Source organism: Colias croceus, chromosome 14 (genome assembly GCF_905220415.1).
Source record: "Colias croceus chromosome 14, ilColCroc2.1".
Taxonomy (NCBI): domain Eukaryota; kingdom Metazoa; phylum Arthropoda; class Insecta; order Lepidoptera; family Pieridae; genus Colias; species Colias croceus.
In genome coordinates this window covers 240,950-259,018 of record NC_059550.1, presented here as the reverse complement: position 1 = coordinate 259,018, position 18,069 = coordinate 240,950, and the positions used below count along the sequence as shown (strand labels likewise).

The 18,069-nt window shown below is 33.1% G+C and overlaps 1 protein-coding gene across 1 annotated transcript in view; it reads right to left on the bottom strand.

Moving 5' to 3' along the window:
* The window catches only part of LOC123697533 (visual system homeobox 2-like), a 44,270-nt gene extending 33,529 nt beyond the window's left edge, over positions 1-10,741 (bottom strand). Inside the window, exon 1 of the mRNA XM_045644079.1 lies at positions 10,317-10,741. Within this exon, the coding sequence (XP_045500035.1) occupies positions 10,317-10,614 (298 nt within the window). The 5' untranslated portion in view covers positions 10,615-10,741. The remainder of the gene's footprint in view (positions 1-10,316) is intronic.
* Positions 10,742-18,069: the final 7,328 nt, after the last annotated feature.

Sequence of the window (18,069 nt, the reverse complement as noted above, 5' to 3'; positions counted from 1 at the left end):
CCTACTAGGTTTCCGCCCGCGGCTTCGCCCGCGCAGTCAAAGAAAAACCCGCATAGTTCCCGTTCCCGTGGGATTTCCGGGATTGCGTCATTTTCCCGGGATAAAAAGTAGCCTATGTCCTTTTTCGGGTATCAAAATATCTCCATACCAAATTTCATGCAAATTGGTTCAGTAGTTTAGGCGTGATTGAGTAACAGACAGACAGACAGACAGAGTTACTTTCGCATTTATAATATTAGTATGGATTATCAAAAATGTTTACAAATATCGTGTCGTATCCGTGTCGTGGCATCGTGTCGTGTCGTGTGTCGCGCGGGTAGCAATATGCGCGATGTTTGTGTCGAAACGCGCGGCTAATATCGGCCGGAGCGCTCTTACTTCACACCTCCACGGATCTCGCTTTGAATTGCCTTGTGGCTTTGTGGCGAGATGTAGCGATTTTGTTTTATCATTATTAATTATCTAATTTTTTAGTTTTTGTAATGAAAAAAATAATGTTAAAATTTATTAGTTTTTTGTAGATTAGGTACGCACGAGTACCTATTATAACATTGAGAAAATACAATTTATACATTATTTTGAGGTCTAGAAACGAATCCAATAGTCAAAATATACATTGTCGCCAATCAAAGTTAAAATTACAACGATTTAACTACATACCAATAGCTACTTTGCAAATTAATTGATTGAACTTAAATGGTTTAAATAAATGATATAGGAAAAACGACTAACTAAACCCAAACATAATTAAATCAAACTCAAACTCAAACTCAAACTCAAACATTCATTTATTCAATTAGACTACTATTTAGTAGCACTTTCGAATCGTCATTACATAAGTATTTTAACATTTACCACCGATTCGGAAAGCAGTATCTATGGAGAAGAATCGGCAAGAAACTCCATAGTTGCTCTTTTAAAATCATGTCAATATTACATAATATGTAACTTATATCTAACTTATACATAATATATCATAATATGCCAAAGAACTGTCCTGTGGCTTTTACGCGACAACCCTCCATGGGTCTTTATCGTCCATATATTCCTGAATACTGTAGTACGCTCTCTGAACTAGTACACCTTTTATATAAGTTTTAAATTTAGAACTACTAAACTCTTTAATATTGAGAGGAATTCTATTGTATAAGCGTATACCTTGACCCATAAATGAATTTTTAACTTTAGCTAATCGGAAAAACGGCATTTCAATTCTATTCCTGTTCCTTGTGCCATAATCGTGTCTATCTCCTACTCTTGTGTGTAAGTCGGCGTTTTTGTGAACATGCAAAATATTATTAAATATATACTGTGATGGTACAGTAAGGATACCAGTATTCTTAAAATGATCTCTTAGTGAGTCCCGAGCACGCAAATTATATATAGAGCGAATGGCTCTTTTCTGTAAGATAAATATAGTTTCTATATCTGCAGCCTTGCCCCACAGTAGAATTCCATAGGACATAATGCTATGAAAGTAGCTGAAATAAACCAATCTAGCCGTATCTTCATCGGTGAGATGCCTTATTTTTCGGACTGCATATGCAGCTGAACTGAGCTTACCTGCAGCGGTGTTGACATGGGCTCCCCACTGTAGTTTCTCGTCCAATGTTAACCCTAGAAATACAGTAGACTCAGTAGGATGCAATACCTCCCCGTTCAAGGTAATATCTCTGTTCAACTTTTTTACATTAGGAAGTAAAAATTCAACACAAGTGGTTTTTTTGGCATTTAATAATAAATTATTGGCAGTAAACCATTCAGATATGTGTGAAAGAGCACTGTTCACTTCGTCAACATTTGGGTCATGCCTATCCACATTAAAAATTAATGAGGTATCATCTGCAAACAGAACTATTTCACACCTATCCTGCAAATAATAGGGAAGATCATTGATATATACCAAGAACAAGAAGGGACCTAAAATGGACCCCTGTGGAACACCAATGTTAATTGACGCACCGCTAGAACGTTCTCCATTAACAACTACAGTCTGTATCCTATCATGCAGGTATGACGCTATGAGGTTCTGGGCTTTTCCTGTAATTCCATAGTGATTAAGTTTACGTAACAAAGTACAATAACAAATCATTTATTAAATCCAATTTATGCAATTAACAATTTCCCGCTATCGCTCATAACTTAGCCCATTCCAAAAACCGGTTCCACAAGGAAGGGTTGGAACACGTGTTCCTGTGTATGTGTGCGTGTGTGTATATTTGTGTGTGTGAACCAATAACCGACTACCCTTTTCGTTAATGTCGGAATTACAGCCTGCTAAATTAATACTACAGTCATGTAAATAATTATCGTCTTATTGGAATTGGCAAGTCCTAGATTTGATAGATAGATGGTAAGTATATTTCAAGTTATGTCGATTTAAAAGTGTTTCTAGAAAAAGTATAAATAAATAAATGTCTGAGTTTCTTTCTTGTACATAGGAGATAGACTGTGGATATAGATATAAAGTTCTGCTCTCGTAACATACAAACATCAGAACATCTGAATTGTTATTATTAATATGAAGTTCTTGTTAATAATAAACTTGTGATGACTCTAGCCACCACACTAAAAGCGCAATTAATTCAAATTAATTCAAAAATATTGTACATGCAGCTAATATCAAGAAACCATAGAACGCTGTCTTTAGTTTACTAGTAAAGTAGATTTCCGCCCACGGCTTCACCCGCGTTTTCAAAGAAAAACCCGCATAGTTCCCGTTCCTGTGGGATTTCCGGGATAATCAGTAACATGTCCTATTCTAGGTCTTCAGCTACCTTCATACCAAATTTCATTGTAATCGGTTCAGTAGTATTTGAGTGAAAGAATAACAAACATCCATCTATCCTCACAAACTTTTGTATTTATAATATTAGTAAGATGATAAATTAATCTACAAGGAATTATAAACAAGTGATGCTCTAATTTGCATAAGCACATCAAAATAAAACTTACGCCTAATACTAATTTCAAACCGCAGCTTCACTCGCTTGGTACCTAGATGAAAAGTTATCTACTGTTAAGCTTATTCACAATACCTAGGTACATAGTCCTATCCTTATGTCCTACCATTTTGCATAATATCAATTTCCATCAAGATATTTTCTAATTGGATGTTTTACATGGAGCAGTACGATGGAGGCAGATCCTTACAAAATTATCGCTTTTGTATTAGCACGAGAAATAGTTTTCATTAAAAAAGCATTGTTATATTGGACTTGGCATTGCGTGAAATTTAAGTACCTAAGTAGAAGTTTATTTTACCTTTGTTTCACCGTTACGATACTATTGAAACTTAACTCTCACTCAAAATCATTTTAATGCAAAATTTCACAAGTCCATAAGCATTATGAAAACTAAATTGTGTGTCACTACCACTATTCCAGAAAATACCAAGTGAAATTATTAAGATACCGAATATTTGCCCTTCAAGGTAATTTTCTTCCATATAACAGCCAGTAATCGATAAATAAAACTCAAACTCAAACTCAAACTCAAACATTCATTTATTCAATTAGACTACTATTTAGTAGCACTTTCGAATCGTCATTACATAGGTAAGTATTTTTAACATTTACCACCGATTCGGAAAGCAGTATCTATGGAGAAGAATCGGCAAGAAACTCCATAGTTGTTTTGTAAAAAGGTGTACAAATATAGGATTCCAGACACATTAGCCTTTGAGAACTAGCAATTGCCAAAATCGCTTTGTATAAGCTCTTCAAGTTACATTTCGACCCGCCCGCACTATAGTTTTATATAGTTTTATATGCCTCTGCAAAAGATATTATGCGATTTTCAACAACTCTAGGTAACTATAAATTTATAGATTGTCAACTATATTTCCGTTCAACGCCATTGAAAATTAAAGCAACTAACTTAAAGTATATTTAAGTATGTAGATCAACACATACAAATCTATATTTACAATATTATAAAGCTGAAGAGATTGTTTGTTTGAACGCACTAATCTCAGGAACTCCTGGTCTGATTTGAAAAATTATTTCGGTGTTAGATGGACCATTTATCGAGGAAAGCTACAGGCTATATTATATCATCACGGTAAGACAATAGGAACGCAGCAATGTGGGTGAAACCACGAACAGCTAGTAATATATAAAATACAACATTTCCATATTCGAAAAATCATTTTTCGATTTAGGTAATACCTACAGGTACCTATACCTACCAAGTACCAACTAACGTTATTGAATCTGTATACATATTAGACACAGAAAAAACCCAATATGTTTTCGATTAAGATTCCCAGAACGCTCTACATAACGGTATAATTATAAAAATATATATTTAGCTTACATACTAACTAGTATTAGGTCGTGGGTGTCACATTTTGTAATCTCATTTTTTGCTTCGTAATCGTTTAAATTATACCGTCATAATTCGAGATATTTCATCAAGAACAGTGACATATTATTATCTTTAAAATTTCCTAGAAATCTTTTTCTAAATGAATATAATATATTGAACTATAACAAGCGTCCGCCTACGCCATCATATACCTAGCTTTAATTATAAGCTTAACACTCATTATTTGATGTAATGTAGGTAATAACAAACAAAATCATTTTAATTTATTTACTTTGACCGAATTACCAATTTATATTTGGATAAGAACTAATAACGCATAAGCAGTTGTCAGTACATCATTTTGAGTTGAGTTGAGTTAGCCTGGGCATCTTTGTGCATGTAGATATTTTAATTACCTATTTGCAAAAGAATTTTTTTATATCTAGGATAGCCGTATAATGTCTATTTATTTATATCTTATTTATTTTATTCCTTTAACTGTGTTACAAGTCAAGATATCCGTTTTATATTAAGAAATACCAAATATTATAAACACTAATAAATCCAATGACACCGCTCTCTCTGTCCACTCTACCTTGAGGCTGAAAACCTTGTTAATGTTAGTGCATCTACACGTGGAAACTTTTAACGATAGCTTAATACTTTACTTTTACGTTACTTTTCCATAACACTACAATAATACTTCTTAATTCTTTCTATTAAAAGTTAAAGAGCTTGTAAGCTTATTCAAGCAATCTAACTCTTTTTGTCTTCAGTAAATAAGAAGTAGCTAATGTGAAATAAATTCTATAGTTGATTCGTATGGCTTCAAATTAGTTAGTTTAGCCATCTGTTCATACTTTCAAAACTTTAGGTGTAGGTTCTTAATTGAGTAACAAACCTGTATCTAGGTGAAAACAATTACACTTCTTTTCAGCTTCTTAAAAACAATATTTTCGGTAATTGCAAGCCCAAAATGAAACAGGTCCCTTACAATATGAGTAGATATAGAAGGCATATACACAGCCCCTTATCCACGCAACCCTCGCCCAATATCTTTGAAATCGATTCGACACTCATTACATCGAGATGAAACAAATAGAAATACACACTTTACAATATTTTTCAACCCGTACTTCCATGCTATTCTGGTTCGAGATGTTATGAAGCATGATATTGATTTAAACATTTTAGTATTTTGGCGGATAGGAGTGTTATTTCACTTCATGGTCTATACCTACTGTCTCTATGATGTAGTGATAATAACTTTAATTATAGTCTTTCACGCTCTAGGCTCTGATTGCTCTATAGGTATGTTAGTTACACGGTAAACATCTTCATGAAAAACTGCATGAATAAACTAAAATATCGATTACTTGAATCATTACTTTTCAGCATTCATGATTATGATTATTTTATAAACGAAAAATGCGGAGATTGGTTAAATTTGAAATACTTATTGTTTTGCAACAATCGGTGCTCCAATAAATTTCAACAAAGCTCATTGGTGTTATTATAAATTGGAAATGATGCAGCAAAATATCGATGATGATGATAATTAATCACAGTAACTAAGAACACATTATTGTAAGAAATTATATAATTGTGAATCATCAATACAACTTGAGATTTTAATGCACATTAAAAATATGTATTAATATAAAGATATAAGTAGAAACATGTAATAACAAATTGGTATGTAGGTACCTATATCTGCCTAGATCAAATAAGTGTGTTTCTATTAAACACCTCATTTTCTCGTTCGTTTATAAAGAACTTATAAAACAATCTATATTCCCTAATAACATCTAAACCCTTAATGCAGGTGTCTCCTAAAAAATTCGTGATTCCTAACGCTTCCTAAAGACTCCAATAACCGATAGACAATAGGGAAGCCAAAATAAAACGCGAACAAAACGGTCTAACCTGACCACTAATTTTGAATATCAGCTAACCTATTATCAGGTTGACGGAATCTCGAGGGCTTTATCCAACCCTCATTGTGAGGAACAAAGAGGTATTCTGTGAGGTGTGAGCTGTCTGTTATCTTCGCAACTGGTTTCTTATAAAGCCTTTTTGTGGAATCTTTGTGAGGTGTCGTCGTGTTTACTAGCTTTGGTCGTATAAATGAAGGCTTAAATTGGATGAGCGATTAGATTTCGTATTATATTTTGCTGCTATGTTGTATAGGATAGATAGGTATACCAGAAATAGGACCGGTCGTATTGTTACTCTTAGATATTTATAGCAGTATGACGAATGAAATGCGTATCTAAAAGGAGCTACTATGAATGAAAATGAATCATTTCGATCGGATAACACGAATCAAGAAGAGAATGTATCAGGTTTACATTTCGTTTCATAAGAGAGAAGAAAGATATGACATACAGAGGAATAGAGGGGGATAACTATACATTTATATGTTTCGCATTTATCAGGTTCATACAAGCTAATGTCAAGCATACTCTATAAAATAGGTAGGCACACTTATACGGGCATATAGAATTGACTAGAAATTCCCTTTCATTTTCATTTTAAATAGAAAGTAGGTACTTGATTTCTTCATCACACCCCTTTTCATAGCAATACGTGACCACCACAATTATTTTCATCGAATGTTTGTAGTTTGTACCTAACAATATTATAGATCCTATAGCTAATAAGGTGAAGTAATATGCTTATTTTAATTGTTTATTTTCTAAGTGTTAGACGGACCGGAGAATTATTAAAAAAGATGGCACGATGTGGTTTTACAACCATTTTTCATAATGATTGTAATAAAACCCAATGTGTACCTACTAATAAATACTAAAACTAGTAGCTCTAGATCAAGATATATTGTGAATAATTTTGAAGAAAACACAATTAAAAAATAAGCCTATTAAGTTTAGATCTGGTAGTTAAATTCTAATAAAAAACTCTATGATTTTAAACTAATCGATATTGATAGAGGCACAGCTGATTCGCTGTTTTAAGACGTAGAGTCCTGAAATTATTTTGACAATTTAATTTGGCACTTTAAAAAGGTAGGTAAGGTAGATATAGAATAATGAATAATGCTTTACAGTGTTACACTGTGGTTTTAAGCTTCTTATTTTATCTATTTTTATATCTATTTGTATTTAACATGCCAAATTGGACTGTTGTCTAGTAGATAAGTAAATAAGCTTTTGATTTATTTGTTGTTCAATCAAACACATTAAAAATCAAATATCTCTGTACATTACATCTAATAAAATATAGTTACATATTTATATATTTCTAACCGTAGCTTACTAAATACCACATAAAAACCTCTTTTAAAGCAGAAATAGCGATATAAAATGGTCGTTGAAAGTGCGCGGCCGCATTGTGCGCAGTGCATACACCATTCGCTAACAACCTTTGTTCCCAACCTTATTAACTTAGCTCCAACCTCAACCATCAATACAATTGATTAGCTAATGCCCTCGCATTTTGTTAAAACTCAATTTGTAAAATATTAATCTTTATAGTTAGTATAATATTAATTTAGAATTTCGTTATTTATTTATTAGGATTTACCTCTGATGGTAAGAATGATGATCTTTTTGTATTAAACTAAAATTAACTGCGAAAAAAACGGTGCTTGAGGCAGAACAAAAATATAAATAGGTATCTACTTGCCAAATCTGAAATTAGATTTATTTTCAAGTGATCTAAAATGAATATGAATAGATATGTGAGTTTTTTGGTATATACCTACCTAGGTACCTATATTAAATACAATACACACAGGCACAATATTATTCAATGGTATATATAATATAATTCATTATATTATTATATTCATTACAAATACCTATTTCTAATAAAAATTTTCGACAAGTTATTTTTACAAATAAAGAAACAAAAACTCAAACGTGAGTAGGTATCTATGTTAATCTAGTAAACATATAACGAACTATGTTTCTGCACAATAAAGAGTATTCATTCATTTATGAATTATACAATACAGCAATATTCAATTTTATAGATTATATTTATAACTATTTGGCACGAAATATTTATTGTAGGTAAATCGGCCATTTGGAGAGAGCGAAGTAGTAGGTAGGTAGGTACCGTCGCGCCGACGGACTTGTGCGAATTATGAGTTCGCAAAAATTCAGGTTTGTTCAATTGTTTGAAATTTGAAATTGAATTGTTATTCTTTTATATACAATGGTTACATAGAACATACACATTAATTATTTCAGATAAATTATTACATTGAAACTAGGTACCTTTTGAAAAAATTAAATTCTCAATTCGAAACCTTGTAGGTATTAAATATAAATTTGATCAACTTGCATTTAGGTTTTAGTTTCATCATAGAGCGCTTAATATCTGAGTTATTAATTCTAATGTATGTAGAGATGGTTAAATGTAGAGCGGTCACATTTTTGGTTTTAAATCCATATTTTACTATAGGTATTGAGTAGGTATTTTTTCTTAATAATTTTGTAAGAAGACCAACTTGTACTGTAAAATATTTATTTCTGAAATCTATATAGAATTCCTATTTTCTTTATAGGTACTTTATAAATAGGTACCTAAAGTTTTTTTATTGTTCTATATTTTGAAGAGAGAATACGGTGATTATTGAAACATTGTTAAAAATAGAGACTTAATTTTCAATTTCTAATATCAGGTAGATCGGTTCAAACTACTTCAATGTTTAAAATACCTATGATTATATACCATTGTATTGAATTGTTTTTATAAGTAACGTTTTTTGTTTTACATTAAATATTTATTCATTAAATATCATTTTCAAAATTCATATTTAGCAGCATTTTCAAGATAAGCATATTGTTTCGGTGAGTTTGAGAAGATGTAGAGATGAGGAAACTTTAAAATGTAGAGTCAGTCTTCATTATGATATTCTATTGATTCAAATTATTACTAAAATCATTCCTAATTGGACAAATTAATGTTTGAATTTCTCTACCTAAATTTCTAACAGTAGTTTTCGTTCAAATTCAAATTCAAATGACTAATCGTTTGCTTAATCATCTGCTTTACATTCCATTTTTGCAGTTCCTTACACTAAATTCACCAACGTTCCTCAAATTGGACACTAATAATATCCTTCAAAAACCAGATCCGAAACCTCACTTGGAACGTGTCGCGAAACACAAAAGGTCTTAAAATACTCCTCAATATAGATTGTCGATTGCTAACACTAAGAAACTTGATCCGACAGCTCCAAGTCTTTATTCAACGCTAATTATAAAACAAAATAAACCGTTTAGTTAATTAATCAAAGCCGTCGGTGCGAATTCAATTCATACCTATGCGTTGTTTTTTAGTTTTACATGTCGTTTCGTCTGTCTGCCGCCTTGTGTAGTGTTTAAACGAGTGCAATTCTAATAAGATTTTGCTCTTGAATTGTAGAGTTTTAAAGTTTGATATTAAAATTCGCAATAATAATGCGGTATAAATTTAAAACATGTAAGTATAATTATAATCATTTTATAGAAGTATGTAATTAAATCGATTTTTGCTTTACATAGAGTTGTAGAGCAAACTATAAGATTTAACAACTTAGGTATGACAAACAAAATAATATTTCTTCTCATAAGAAAATAACTATTAATTTCTTGATCAGTTGTAGGTAGAATTGTTAGTAGAAGTTCTGAAATTCTGTTAAATACCTACTGTTGAACATTTTTTTAATAGATAGGTAACATTTCATTTTTTACAGTAGTTAATAGTGTTTGAGTATAATATTAATTATTTATAAGACCTATTATTTTACTTTACAATACACTAATTAATAAAAACTTAAATCCCTAAATATAAAAAAGCATTTTTTTCCAGATGTTTATTTTCAAATTTTTTAGCAACGATAGCTAAAACATTTCAATTGATTTTGTGTACACAATAATCAGGTTCCCTTGTGTTCATAATAGATTGGTCTCTCTTGCTTGTAACGGAAGGGATGTAACCCCTTTTTTGTCAGTTTTCACTTGAGAATTTTTTTGCACTTGTCTGCAGGCTGTACTTACCAGGCGGCGGATGCAACAAGGGGGGCCCGGGAAGGAAGGCCGCGGCCACGGCAGCCTGCGCGTTGAAGGCCGCCGCGTACGCCACGCGGCTCGCCATCGACGCCGGCAGCGGGAACTGCGGCGCGTACGGCCCTCTCGGCTCTCTGTTCTCTGACAAGTTCAGCACTCTATCATCCCGGCTCTCGAAGTATCGCTCCCGGCTCTCCCGACTGTCCGACAGGCCCAGCAGCTCCTGTATCGCGAACGGCGACCGTTGCGGCGCCCTGGGCGCGCCCGTATTCGCGCTCATCGCTTGCATCTCGACCGCTTCGTTCAACTGCGCCTATACATCTTAACACTGTGCAACACTCGACGGCCGAACACTGAATTAGATTGTTTTATGTTTCGCGACGACTCGACGATTTCGAAATGGAACGATCACGTTTCACGCTATGCCTCGTCACACGACCGCTCACCGCGACGTCCCGAGCGCATCTGATCGCGGCGCCGCCCGTCGCCTTGTAAAAACGACGAAACCCCCCTCGAAACTCCGGCAACTCGGTTTCGCTATTGAAAAATCTTAATTCACCACCCTCCGGGTCGCGGCGGCGGAGCGGCGGCGCGCGCGGCAACAGCGGCGCAATGCCGGGGCGGCAGGGCGCAGTTCCGCGCGGCGGCGCCCGCACTTACGCCCTTGCGTTGCTACAACTTCCCCGCCGCGCCCGGGCGGAGCCTGCTAATAGCCAATACGGATATTTTGTTACCGCACTCTATTGGCCGGATTTCTTCGCGGCGAGCCCGCCTACTCGAGGCTGGCCGACCGAATTGGCACCGTAGTGCCCGGCGATAGAGCTCAAAGTGAACGGCGGCGGGGTCGGTTTAATTTTGATTAATTGCGAGTCTGACCGACGCAGGTGAGTCGCCGCGGTTCCGCGAGCCGCGGTAAGGTGGAGGCCTTATTTAGCGAACGCTGGAGGGTGTATTAATTTACGTCCGCGAATTCACACGAGTGTATAATATCCCATTATAGATCATTACCTACCCGCCATATGATTTGGGGGTGAAACAAAGAGAGGCCTTTTTACGCCCACATATAATTCACGCTTTTGTAAAGATTATTTTTTTGCTCATTTCGCTTCGCCAAAAGAGATTGAAACCCCAGACTAGCTCTACAAATCTTGTCATTTCTTTTTGAGGATGACCTTTTTTTAGGTTTCAAAAAAGTGGGGCTCATTCTTGAGGAGCATAATGAAATTATTATTAATTTTCAATATTTTATAGAAGATTTTTATTGAAACTTTTCCCCAACGTTTAATTTATTCTGAAAATATAGAGTCAGTCAGGATTATAATTAAAATTAGTAATTTCTAGACAGCTCTCAGTGGAAAATGTTCAATGATTTTTATAATTTTATTTTATTGAGTTTTACCGGTACCTAATTCCCAATTAAGCGTTATTCATTAGGTAGATATAATGATTAAGAATAAATGAAAATGGAAATAAAATTAATACTTTTTTCATTAAATTCTATATCCATCTCTAACTCCATATTCTATGCTGTTTCCTTCTATTCTTTGATTTTCTTAACATTTTTATTTATGATACATATCTACCTACCTTATAGATAACTGTTGTTAAAATATGTATTTCATTTTGTTATAATCTTTTTACTTGCTTTCAAGTAGAAAGCTCATTTAATTGAATGAGCACTATGAAAAGTTTTTCTTTTTATATCTGTATTGTTGTGCTATTGTGTTGGTGGTCATTGCACCGAACAATCTACATTTATTGAGTAGGTTATGTAATGGAGGCTTGAATAGCATAGGTACCTACTGTTGATGTTATTATCTACTTTTATAAAAATAAAGAATGGCAAAAATTTACAAGAAATTTCGTCCGGCGATTGCCACAGGATCGTGCATAACAGATTTTTCGTTCTTGTAGCATAACATGAATATCTTAATAACTTAAAATATATTATATTATCTATTAATTTTCTACCTACTTACATTTATTTATTTAAAACATGCTAAAAAGGGATACAATTATTGTAAAATAAACACTTCATTGTTGTTTTTTATTGTAGCTAAGTTTTTGTTTCCTTTAATTTTTATAAACTCCAAGTAAAACCTGAGTGAATTCAAAGTAGAGTTCTTATAGAAGCACCTTTTAATCATTAAAACATAGTTTTACAATAAATGACGTAGGTATAGAAACCAAGATATTTATAAAATTATTTAATAGCAGCAAAGAGATACGTCTAGTGGGTAGGTTCATTTCAGAATTGCTTGAGAAAAAAATAAATCCATAAAAACATTGTATAGAAATTTATTCATAACTAATTACCGAATAACTCACAACTCAAATCAGGACAGAAATAATAATGTACCTATACCTAAATAGTTATTTTTTTTTTGTAAAATAAACCTAGGTATGTAATTTGTAAAAAAAGTACTTATTCACATTCAATATGTATAGATACGTATTTTCCAAGATACCTAAACCTTGAAAATACTCTTGACTACCTTGAAAATTTTCTTCTAACTAGAGATAGAAGAAAATTATCAAGAGTTAAGTAGATATAGTTTAGGTACCTATTTGTTTGATCAATAATTAGGTATTATTAAAGTAGAGTCGATAAATATTTCAATATTTTATTTATTCAAATAATTTCTTAAAGCTCCTAGTCCAGTTGGAAATATAAGAGTTTAATTTTCTATAGATATCTAAACTATTATTATTTTTAAAAAAGCGTACCTACTGTAAGAAAGCTTTACAATAATTATGAAAAAAATCAAGTGTGGTAATCTTAATTACATTATACTATAATTACCTATATTGTAATCATAATTATATTATACCTATTATAACTAATAAACTAAAACTTTTATCAATTAGTGTGGTAAAGTAAAATTTCCAACGTTGCAAATTTTGCAATAAACTCTTCAATAGGTAAGTACATTCTTGACAAAATCATGAAATTAAAAAAGCGCAAAATCATATCAAGGAGTGAGCTTTCAAATTAAATCCAGTAATTTAGGATATTCTTTTTAAAAAAGATATTATAGTCTCATTATATTTCTGTCATCCACATGATTGCTATCGGTAGCACGGGTTTTAATAAGAAAATTTTCCCAGATTTTTAGTTTCTGCAGTCCCTACTTTACCCCGCTTTCAATCAATACACTGAAACGTTTTAGTCAGTAGCTATACAATAAAAACTACAGTAGATAATTAGAATGATAATTGATAGGTGTGGGTTTGACAAAACCTGCAGGTCTACCTAAGTGTAAATAAGTATTTGAGTTTAGATTTTTCAGATGCACTAAATAAGGAAATTTTATGAAAATCAATGATTATTAAACTGGATTATAAACAAAAATTTTCACTGTAGAGTAACACTTTTAGTAATTTTCATAAAATAATGGAAACAAGGACATAAATTGGTAACCAATCAGATCAATTTCATGCTACGTTTTGGATCATATCGAAAATTAGGTTTTCGATAGCTAGATATAACATCAGTATCTACCTAACCAAGAGATCTAATATAGAGATTTCTTTATTTATATATTTATTAACTAACTTTTAATATTTACATATTTTGATGGTAGTAAACACAGTCCAGACTAAATTTTCATTGTTATAATAGGTAAAAGTTCTCTCTCACTTTAAAAAAAAAACTCTATAAAGCAGAGGATAAGTTTTCAAACTTTTTATCAGTTATATGGCAATAGGGAGGTATATCATCAACATAGCCTATCATGGATGGATAGATAGAGGGATGGATGAATAGATCATGGATGGATGGATCAGTGGGTAGTAGGTAGGTATCTACAATTTCTACACCAATTTCCAATTTTGCTGCAAACAGCATTAGTTGGGTAGTATTTCTGCGTCAAACTCAGAATGAATTATTATGAATGTGAATTGAAATACAATTCAATTTAAAAATAAACATGAAAATATGTCTCCCCACCGAGATCCCTTTCCAGTTTACATATTAAATATAAAAAAATAATGCACTGAGATATGTTTGCAGCTTTAATTTATTTCAAATTATGATTTGACTTCGTCTTCAGTTCCTACTTTCCTGAAATTTTTTTCATAGACCATAGGTATTTATATATTATGTATAGCATATTTTTTCTTTAATATCTATATTTATTTAATGTATTAGGTGTAGGTACCATAAATAAAAAAACGGGATCACAATTTTAAATTTTAATACAAAAAACAAATCGATAAAGCATGAAAACAATAATTTTAAACTAGACGAGCAAACCCACGCAAGAGCATAGTCCTAAAAATGATCCGTGACATTACAAATAAATAACTCCCATTCAATAATATCCGTGTTTGTGTAGGCGATCAAAATATTGTCCTTGTAAGGCGTCTTCACACGGATCGCGTTACATACACTGAATAGACGACGCAGCGGCAGTTGCTTTGTGCGCCGTATTGTCTGAAACACCACGAATAGGTTAACGTTCGCACGCTTTTTTTATTTCTAATTATTTTCGATGGTTTTGTATTTTATGTACTGATATTTGGGAGTATGTATTGAAATGTGTTTGTTTTATTTTATCCCGAATCATATTGGAAATATGAAGCGCGCAGGTATACCTAGTCTATCAAATGTTTAAATCTATTTGAGCTACGGCACTTTGCAAATTTCGAATGTAAATAAACAAAAAAAATACGTCAATAGGCAGTTTGGTTAAAAGCTCTCTGTTTGTTATTAATCTATGTGCTTAACATGATGGACGATGGTGCGGATTAGTTCTACCATAATTAGGTATGAAACTTGAAATCAGTTAAAAGTAAACTTATTAGGTTTTTGAGATCAGAACAGATTAATATAATTTAGTCCCTAATTATTTTATTAAGTTCAATTTACTATGTACTAGGTAACTATATAAAATCTAGTAAGAGTTATCTTGAATAACATGCCTACATATTTTACTTTATGCCTACATATTTACTCCACGTAATTTAAAAACAGTTAATTTATGAAGTGACCACAATATATACCTAATAACAAGAATAGAGCACCATCACCACAACCACGACCACTCTGTCAAGAGTGCACGACTAAGAAGACTAGCGGTCCGCCCCGGCTTTGCCCGTGGTACATAAGAAAAATAGATGTTGGCCGATTCTCAGACTTACCCGATATGCACAGAAAATTTCATGAGAATCGGCCAAGCCGTTTCGGAGGAGTATGCAGACTAACATTGTGACACGAGAATTTTATATATAAGATGCAGCTGTTCTATAGGTACTATGAAAGTATTTAGTTTACATTCAGCAACAAGTTTTGATTATGTTATTAATAAATTGATTTTAATTAAAATACCTAGATAGGTAGAGTTTATTTTATATGTCCCTAATTTAAAATGAAATTTGCAAATATAATTAATACACAAATCATAAGGATCTCTTTGACTTGCATCATAATTAGAACTGCACTCCCTAAACCGATTCTCACCAAATTATAAGTTTGGTTGTTAGCAATCATTAATTCCCTGTCTAGGGTCTATCGCCTAGTTTGTTACACGCAATATTTTCATTTGGGTTTTCCTTTATTATCAAATTCCTGTCGATTTTTAATTTTAATTTGATAGCCCTCAAACAAACAATGTTACAATGAATTTTCTTATAATTTCAATTCGGTGGGAACAAAAAGTACTAAATTTTCATTAGTAGGTAAAAATTTTCACTAATTTACTTTAGAATGTTAAAAAATGGAGAGGACCTAGGGGAGACCGGGTTTGGTTGTCTCACGGGTTGGTTGTCACAGCGGTCTTAACACAAAACTGAACTATCGAATAAGTCTGTTGAACAGCGTGGCAAGAGCGATACAGTGACAACGCTGTCCCCACTTCGCGTCAGACCGCTCCGATCTACCGTGAGGGCCCCACTCGTGTTTATTGTTTTCGCACAGCAAAAGTAAATTTTTGTGCTGCTGTGTCGAACCTCGTAAGTATACGTTCTTGTTTTACAGTAATAATCTTTCAGTTCATTTGATAATGATGAAATGTGTTTTATAATATTGTAGCATAGTTTTTTAGATATTCATTGATCGGAATTTATTTTCAATGTTATTTTTCTAAAACGTGTTATGGGGCTCGTTGTCACAAATTTTTGGGGGCTGGTTGTCACATGTGACTGTATGCGAGCTGGCTTTATTTGCGTTTGGGGTTGTTTGTTTCAGCCGTTAATTTTCAATCAACACCGGAAAATCACCCTAACGAACCTGATGGAAGTCCATCTTTCCTCGATGACTCTATATTGACTCATGAATATTATAACCTTAGGGGTCTTAATATTAGCGCAATAACGCCAGAAAATTGTATAGATTGTCTGATGCTAGAGGAATCTTTGTAAAATCAAGTTCCCAATGAGCTCCTGGTGATACCAGGTCCAAGTGGAGTAAGAACCCGGGAGCCCCTAGTGATACCAAAACGTGTATTGAGTGAGAAGAATAAGAGAAGAAGGTTTCTAAATCTAATAAAAACAAGAAGAAATCTGACAACAGTGAAGAAGAGACAGAGAATGAAGATTTCTGCTAAGTCTGTTTGTTACCATACTCAGCAAGCAAATCTAGAGAAGTTTGGGTAGAATGCCAGGATTTTGGGCTCACGAAACATGCACATCTGGTCTACTAAATTACATTTGCTAAAATTGTTGTTCTTAATGTTCAGACTGAAATAAAGACTGTCTACGGTTTCATTAGGTTAAGAGTTCTTAATTAAAAAATTTCCGTAAAATTATAAGACCAAAAAGTGACTTTCTATTTATAAATTGCCTGTTATTTAGTATGTGACTACCTACCCTAGGCATTGTGACAACCATCCCTGACCCGGGGTTATAAGTCACATTTTTCTTTGGAGAGAAAATACAACATATTTCTAAAACTGATATTATTATACAAAAATACGTTTATTTATTTTGTACCAGAATAATTACACTATCCTTTGGTATACAAATATCATTCCTAAGCAACGTATTTTGGAAGTTACATAAAAAAAGAAAAAAATGTGACTTTCATCCCCGCTCTCCCCTACCTTGCGGTTTTAATGATATTTTCATACAGATAATAACGGAATAATAGTTTTTTTAACCACTTTGAAATCCTTCTATCATTAATAAAATTAAGGATTGTTTGTCTTTAGACTGCATCCTATACTACTAATATTATAAACCTAAAGGTTTGTTACGAAGTATAAATGTATGGATGAATGAAGGGATAGATGTTTGCTACTTTCAAGCAAATCAGACTATGGAATCTACCTACATAGAATTTGGTACGGATAACAGAGACAAAACTGCATATACCTACATAAACTTAACTTACATAAACTTTTTGACCGAGAATCACTTGAGTGAAGCCGTGGTCTCCAGCTAAATTTCATACATTTTTGAAGTGTAACTTCTCTAGGCGTGTTGGGAGTAAAATTTCAAAGTCGCGTCATGGCAGTACCGTCACATCATGGAGTAAGGCGACGATTTTGGTATCTCTGAATATTTCCAAAGAAGTTTCACTTCTGACACTCTACTCGGCACACACGTTTTTTTTTTATTAATTGTTGTATCATTATGTTTGTAGATTAAGCCACACAAAGGGAGGACTAAGAGAAGTAAAATTAAAATTTATAAACACCCTATTTTATACAATGAAAAGACATCGATCTTAACACAGGCTAGGTATGCCTAGCAAGAAAGCCAGAGCCTCATATTCAATATTGTACAATCAAAAGGTGAAAAAAAG